General features: G+C 39.1%; 1 protein-coding gene across 1 annotated transcript in view; it reads left to right on the top strand.

Moving 5' to 3' along the window:
* Positions 1–4,724, top strand: part of LOC118338012 (myelin-oligodendrocyte glycoprotein-like) — a 5,070-nt gene extending 346 nt beyond the window's left edge. The window contains exons 2-6 of the mRNA XM_035675170.1: positions 716–912; positions 2,014–2,391; positions 2,590–2,679; positions 2,774–2,880; positions 2,970–4,724. Of these exons, the coding sequence (XP_035531063.1) occupies positions 804–912; positions 2,014–2,391; positions 2,590–2,679; positions 2,774–2,880; positions 2,970–3,014 (729 nt within the window). The 5' untranslated portion in view covers positions 716–803 and the 3' untranslated portion in view covers positions 3,015–4,724. The remainder of the gene's footprint in view (positions 1–715; positions 913–2,013; positions 2,392–2,589; positions 2,680–2,773; positions 2,881–2,969) is intronic.
* Positions 4,725–5,802: the final 1,078 nt, after the last annotated feature.

Genomic DNA, 5,802 nt, shown 5'->3' on the forward strand with positions numbered 1-5,802 from the left:
AAAAACGGCTGTTTTAAGGAAGGATCATATTTTTCACAGTAAAAACTTTATATAAAACATGCCTGAGACTCTGTTGTGATTCTTTCTGATCTACAGACACAATCGGCAAACATTCATTCATTCACTAACCTGCGATGAAGAGTTTGTGTCAGCTGAATGCGTCAATGTGTTTGTCGTCGGACCGCCGCCGTTCAGACACGATTGAGGAAGTGAACTGTCCTTTTGTTTACTCTCCGTTACACTACCTGACGTATTGAATGCAGTCTCTAACGCCGCCTTAAAGCGGCCCACATAAATACATATTTATCTTCCAATAAATCTCAAACTGTGGCTTTACCAGTAAAATACCCAAAATGGCCATTTTAAACTGTATTTATAACAATACAGTAGAAAACAGTCTCTAGTAGGAATATTGATTTCTTTAAAAAAACAATATAAACAAATTCAGCAAGGTCATATTAACAATACATAATACATACATAGATAGAAAATGAAATAATATTATATGTACATAAATATAAATATACGTAAGGCATTACTTACTTGTAGTTCAATTACATTGTTTACAATGTAAACTAGATTTCTGTAAACAGCCAAACATTTAACCACAAATAATTTCCCTTTCTGTCACAGATTAGTCACAGTTTCGATTGATTGATTGATTGTAAGTGTGGGAAATTTTTAACCTTCTCTGTGTTCTTTGGTTCACTCTTAGGGGGGGCGTGGTCACCAACATCAAAACTCCTCACCAACCCACCAACCCACCTCTGGTCTCTGGTCTCTGTGACTGAAGGACGTTACTGATGGTACTGTCGGGTACTTTTATGGTTCACTTCGGGAGTGTCGGGTCCTCTTTGTCTCTGTGGACTCTGATTGTGTGTCTGAGTTCTGCAGTCTGGACCTCCAGTGAAGGTGAGCTCCTATGTTTCTGTTATTCATTCATTCATTCATTGTTTCGGTCACTTACATGAATAGTTGTAACTTTTGAACTGCAGGTAATATTGATGTGATATGTGTTAACGTTACAGAATTAATAAGTTATTGTTAAGTAGTAAATTTCCTTCCTTTGTTTTACTCAAATGAGATGTATGGAAGCCTATTTCTGCCAATATGATTTAAAAAGATTCTGTAAGTCATTATAATGAGAAACTTTATCAAAATAATGACTTAATATCTCAAAAAGATTGACTTAATATCTTAAAAATGATGACTTAATATCTTAAAAATAATTACTTAATATCTCAAAATATTGACTACATATTTCAAGAGATTGACTTAGTATCTCAAATAATACTTACGTCTGAAAATAATGAGAAACTTTATCAATATGTTGACTGATAGCGAGTGTTTTGGGGGGGTTAAACACAAAAATCAATACAGAATTGTTGAGAGTCGATACAATATCACCAAATAAAATAATCACAATATGATATTTTCTCACACTATCAGAGTTATGAGTCACAGTAGATGGTTCACACATTAAAGCCTCCACATGCTGCCCACGTGTCTCTGAGCTTGACGGTTGGTTAGTTCCAGCCGAGAGAAGAACATCAAAATGTATTACTAAAAGTAATGTTATTACTTTACTGATTACTCCCTACCAACATTAATTAGTTACACTACTACACTGTAATGCAATAAGTTATTTTAATTCAAAATACTCATTGAAACCCATCACATCAAACATTTTAGGTACCACAAACTTACTTATGTAAGTTCAGAAAGCTTCTTGATGAAGCAGCTTAAAAACTGACTGAATTAGTGTCAGTTTTTACACAAACATTCCTGATTAAGAACTTTTTACTCTGTATTTTGTTTTCACAGTACAAATACAAATGACAAAATGAAGTCAATGTTAATTAAAATGACTAAAGATACTTAAAATTATGATGCAAAAATGATCTGTGAATCAACAATCTCAGTATTTACCAAAATGATTGCAATGTGACTTTTACTATACTATACTTTAGTCATAACTCAGATCTTAAGGTTTAAATGTTCTCTGTTGTCCAGGTCAGCCTCGTGTGGTCGGGTCTCTTCAGCCAATCGTCGCCGTTCTGGGCGATGACGTCATCCTGCCGTGCCGCCTGCAGCCTTCGTTAAACGTGGAGCGGCTGACGGTGGAGTGGTCGAGGCCCGACCTGAAGCCCGACCCCTCAGATCGGCTCAGTCGGGTCGACTATGTGCACCTTCACAGGGATCGGCGGGAAGACACGGACATGAAGCTCCGGTCGTACGTCGGGAGGACGGAGCTCTCCGAGGACGGCCTGAGGAGTGGAGACATCTCGCTCAAGATCCTGAACGTGACGCTGGAGGACGGAGGGAGATACAGATGTTTCATCCCGAAGTTAAAGGGCCCAGTGAAGGACTCAGTTGTTACACTTGTTGTAGGTGAGTGCAGTTGTTTACATCAGGGGCCCAAACTTTGGGTCTTGGAGGGCCGAGACTCAGTCTCAATATTCAAAGACGAGAACTTTGGATTTTCTGTCCAAAGGTCAAAACTAAACGATGATTTTGTGAACAACTTATGTGACCGTCGTCCTATAATTGTTGTTTCTCTTTAATATTGTGTTTTAAATCCTTTTTCAGAACCAAACTCTGTTCAAACGACAACAGAGACGCAGCTGGGTCCCAGAGATCTCCAAACTCCAGATCCAAACAATGAGACGAACGTTAAAGGTGAATAATCTTCTGTGTTGTCAGAAACTGAATCACACTTTGTGTTTATTTCAGTCACTGTAACTTTTCTCTCTGTTTGTTTTCTTCACATCAGCTGGTCGTTCCCATCCTGGCGCTCTGATCGCTGTGGTTGTCTGCATCTTACTGGTCCTGGTTGGTGGAGTCGGTGTATATTTACTTAAACACAAGAAACAACAGAAAGTGAGTGTAAATCCTTGTTGTGTAAATCATATCAGACTTTTTAAGGAGACGGCTGACTAATTATTAAACTTCTGTTCATTGTCTTCCAGCTTCTGAAGTATGACGATGCCCCAAACAAACCATCTCCAGTCTAGGTGCCTTGCTCAAGGCCACGTTGGTAGTTGATGTTAATGGAGGTGAGAGTGTTTCCCTCTTCTTGGATCTGTCTCATCAGTTCAGGGGATTCAAACCAGGCAGCAGGTCCAGCTGCAAGTGAACCAGCTGATCAGCAGCAGTGAGACCTTCAGATCTTGGATCCTGGAGGAAGTTGACCCTGTTGGAGAAAAGTCGACTTTAAACGGACTCCTAGTCCAACTGATGGAGGATCTTCTGGGAACCTTTGGTTTGGACTTTAAAAACTGTAAATCATCTTGTGGGCAGCGAGAAGTTACAGTTTTTTGTGATTTTTGCACCTCATCACTAATTTTCAGCTCTCTGAGTCAGCAACTGGAGACCGTACTTCACTTTGGACCTCAAAGCGACTGAAAAGCTCGTCCTGTCCCGATCACACAGAATTAAAGTTTAATTCTGGCATTGTATCTGGCAGAACTTGTTTAACAGTCCTACCTTCCTCTTCCTGCTAATCAGGAAGATTATTTGTGTCCAAAGGATTTGAATAAAACAACACCACATGTTGCCCTCTGATAGGTCAAAGCAGGAACCGGATGCAGCTGCTGTTTTACACATGACTACATTCAAACAGATTGCACCTCCTAAAGTAGTTCCTCCACAGAGATTGTTATTTACACCGACCAACTTCCAGGTGGAAATGCTGCAACGTACCTCCAGTTATGAGACGTTATGCCAATAACATTTGTTTAAACTGGTAAATAACGTCAGTTAGCTTAGCATAATCAGAGTGACTACTGACTGTGAGACATAAACTGTATTTCTGCTTGTATGCTCTAAGTTGTATTGTGCAACCTGATTTAGTGAATAATCAGTCTGAAACAAATTAGTAGTTAGCTTTAAGTTAGTTAGTTAGTTAAACTTTATTTATTTGTACAACTCAGTCTTACCTCTGACTGAATGAGAAGAATATGGGGTATTTTTGTATTTTAAGGACCAATGTTACAAGACGTAAAGGGGAAATGTGAGTTAGTTAATCCCCACCTGTTTAGACTGATCTGAATCACATTTAACTGTGATAAAACTGTGATTCAGCAGAACGCAGTGTCTGTGTTTTTTGATGAAATTTAATTTATATTATGTAAGTTAGGATGATAACTGATTTGTGGTCACCACTCGTTCATTCACTATGACTGTGAGAAACATTCAGAATACAAGCTGAGGTTGTCTGGCACATTCAGAGCTGATTTTTCTGTTTTTATAAAAACTAAATTTAACTTTAAGAGCTCTACACTCCCTGAACATCAGCTGTGAAAGTGCCTTTGAGCAGGGCACCTAGCCCACACCAGAATGTATACACATTTGTATATTGTCATTGTTGACATTGTTGTTTATTGCGGGGGAAAAAATCAATTAAATTGCCATCATCTTGAATGTTAAAATATTTCTTGAACTTAAGTTATTTATCTATAGTGTTATGCTGTTTAAACTCTGAATAAAATCATCCACAGTGGGATTAAATGTTAGTGTTTTAGTGTTCTTTACATTGAGTGTACTTTATTTTATATTTTACATCTGTTACATTCTTGATGTTATGAGGTAGTACAGTACATTCAAGGTGTTTAAAATAAGAGTTTGCCCTATTATTATTTTCAAATATTTCTGATTTGATGTTGACTTTGTTAATTGTTAACACAGCGGGTAAAAGTCAAATAAATCCCATTTTCAAACAACCACAGTGTGTCGTGTTCATTGTGTCTGTGGACAGCTCCTCTCTGTTTGATCAAAATGCGTCTCCGAGCGGGCTAAAAGCTGGACAGATTGTCTGAGCGAAGAGACTGTCTATTGTCTTAAGACTCTCCATCTGTTACATATTTAATATGCACGGGGAGACGGCTCAGCCCACAGGCCCAAAACACAAATGTGCAACAAACAAACAATTTACAAATGTACACTATTTACATACCTATCAAGGCCCCGCAAGACGCAAAGGCCAAGCCTGAGAGGCAGAAGGTCTCCTCAGGTCAGTCCACAAGAGACAAGACTGATCAGGGAGACGACAACTGGCGTAAAAGTAGACATCGCCCACAGTCATACTACAAATGAGTCACATTTCAAATCACGAATCACACCCAACCCACAACAGCTGGCTGCTGCATTCAGACAATAGTATCTTGTTGGTATGGTAGCCGTGACCACATACATCTGCTGAATTATGTCCACGATCCAGTTGGACAGCCTAGGCTTTGATATGGGCCTGTCTGTATGGCTGACAAAGCACATAAAAAGCTGATCAGTCTATTCAATTCAATTCAATTTTATTTGTGTAGCGCCAATTCATAACAGAAGTTATCTCAGGACAGAATTTAATGTCAGTAAGGTCAATAAAGTAAAATAAGTGATCGAATCAGGTTAATGAAGAGGGATAACAAGGAGCCGATTCAGTGATCGGGGTGAGTCGAGGTAAAGCTTTATTGCCGCGTATACAGACTCACATTACAAATATGGAAGCGTATTGCATTACTGGAACGAAAGAATTGGACATGAAACCGATGGTGACTCGCGCCGCACATGTAGCATTGCCCCATCTTCAAACTTCGTGAGCCTCACGGTTCTGCGGTAGAGTGCCGAACACAGACTAAATGATGAATACGCCTGCTATATGACTTAAAGGACAGGACTATTCTGCCAGTGTCTGAAAACAGATCAAGAAGTTCAAACTTTGATCTGAACGAAACGAAGCCACGGTTAGTTGGTTATGTTCAGTTAACATCGAGCTTCTCAATTAAAGGAATGAATGCTTCTGTTGTGTTC

This window comes from Morone saxatilis, unplaced genomic scaffold (assembly GCF_004916995.1).
Source record: "Morone saxatilis isolate NCDOM2014 unplaced genomic scaffold, NCSU_SB_2.0 Contig4, whole genome shotgun sequence".
NCBI lineage: Eukaryota > Metazoa > Chordata > Actinopteri > Moronidae > Morone > Morone saxatilis.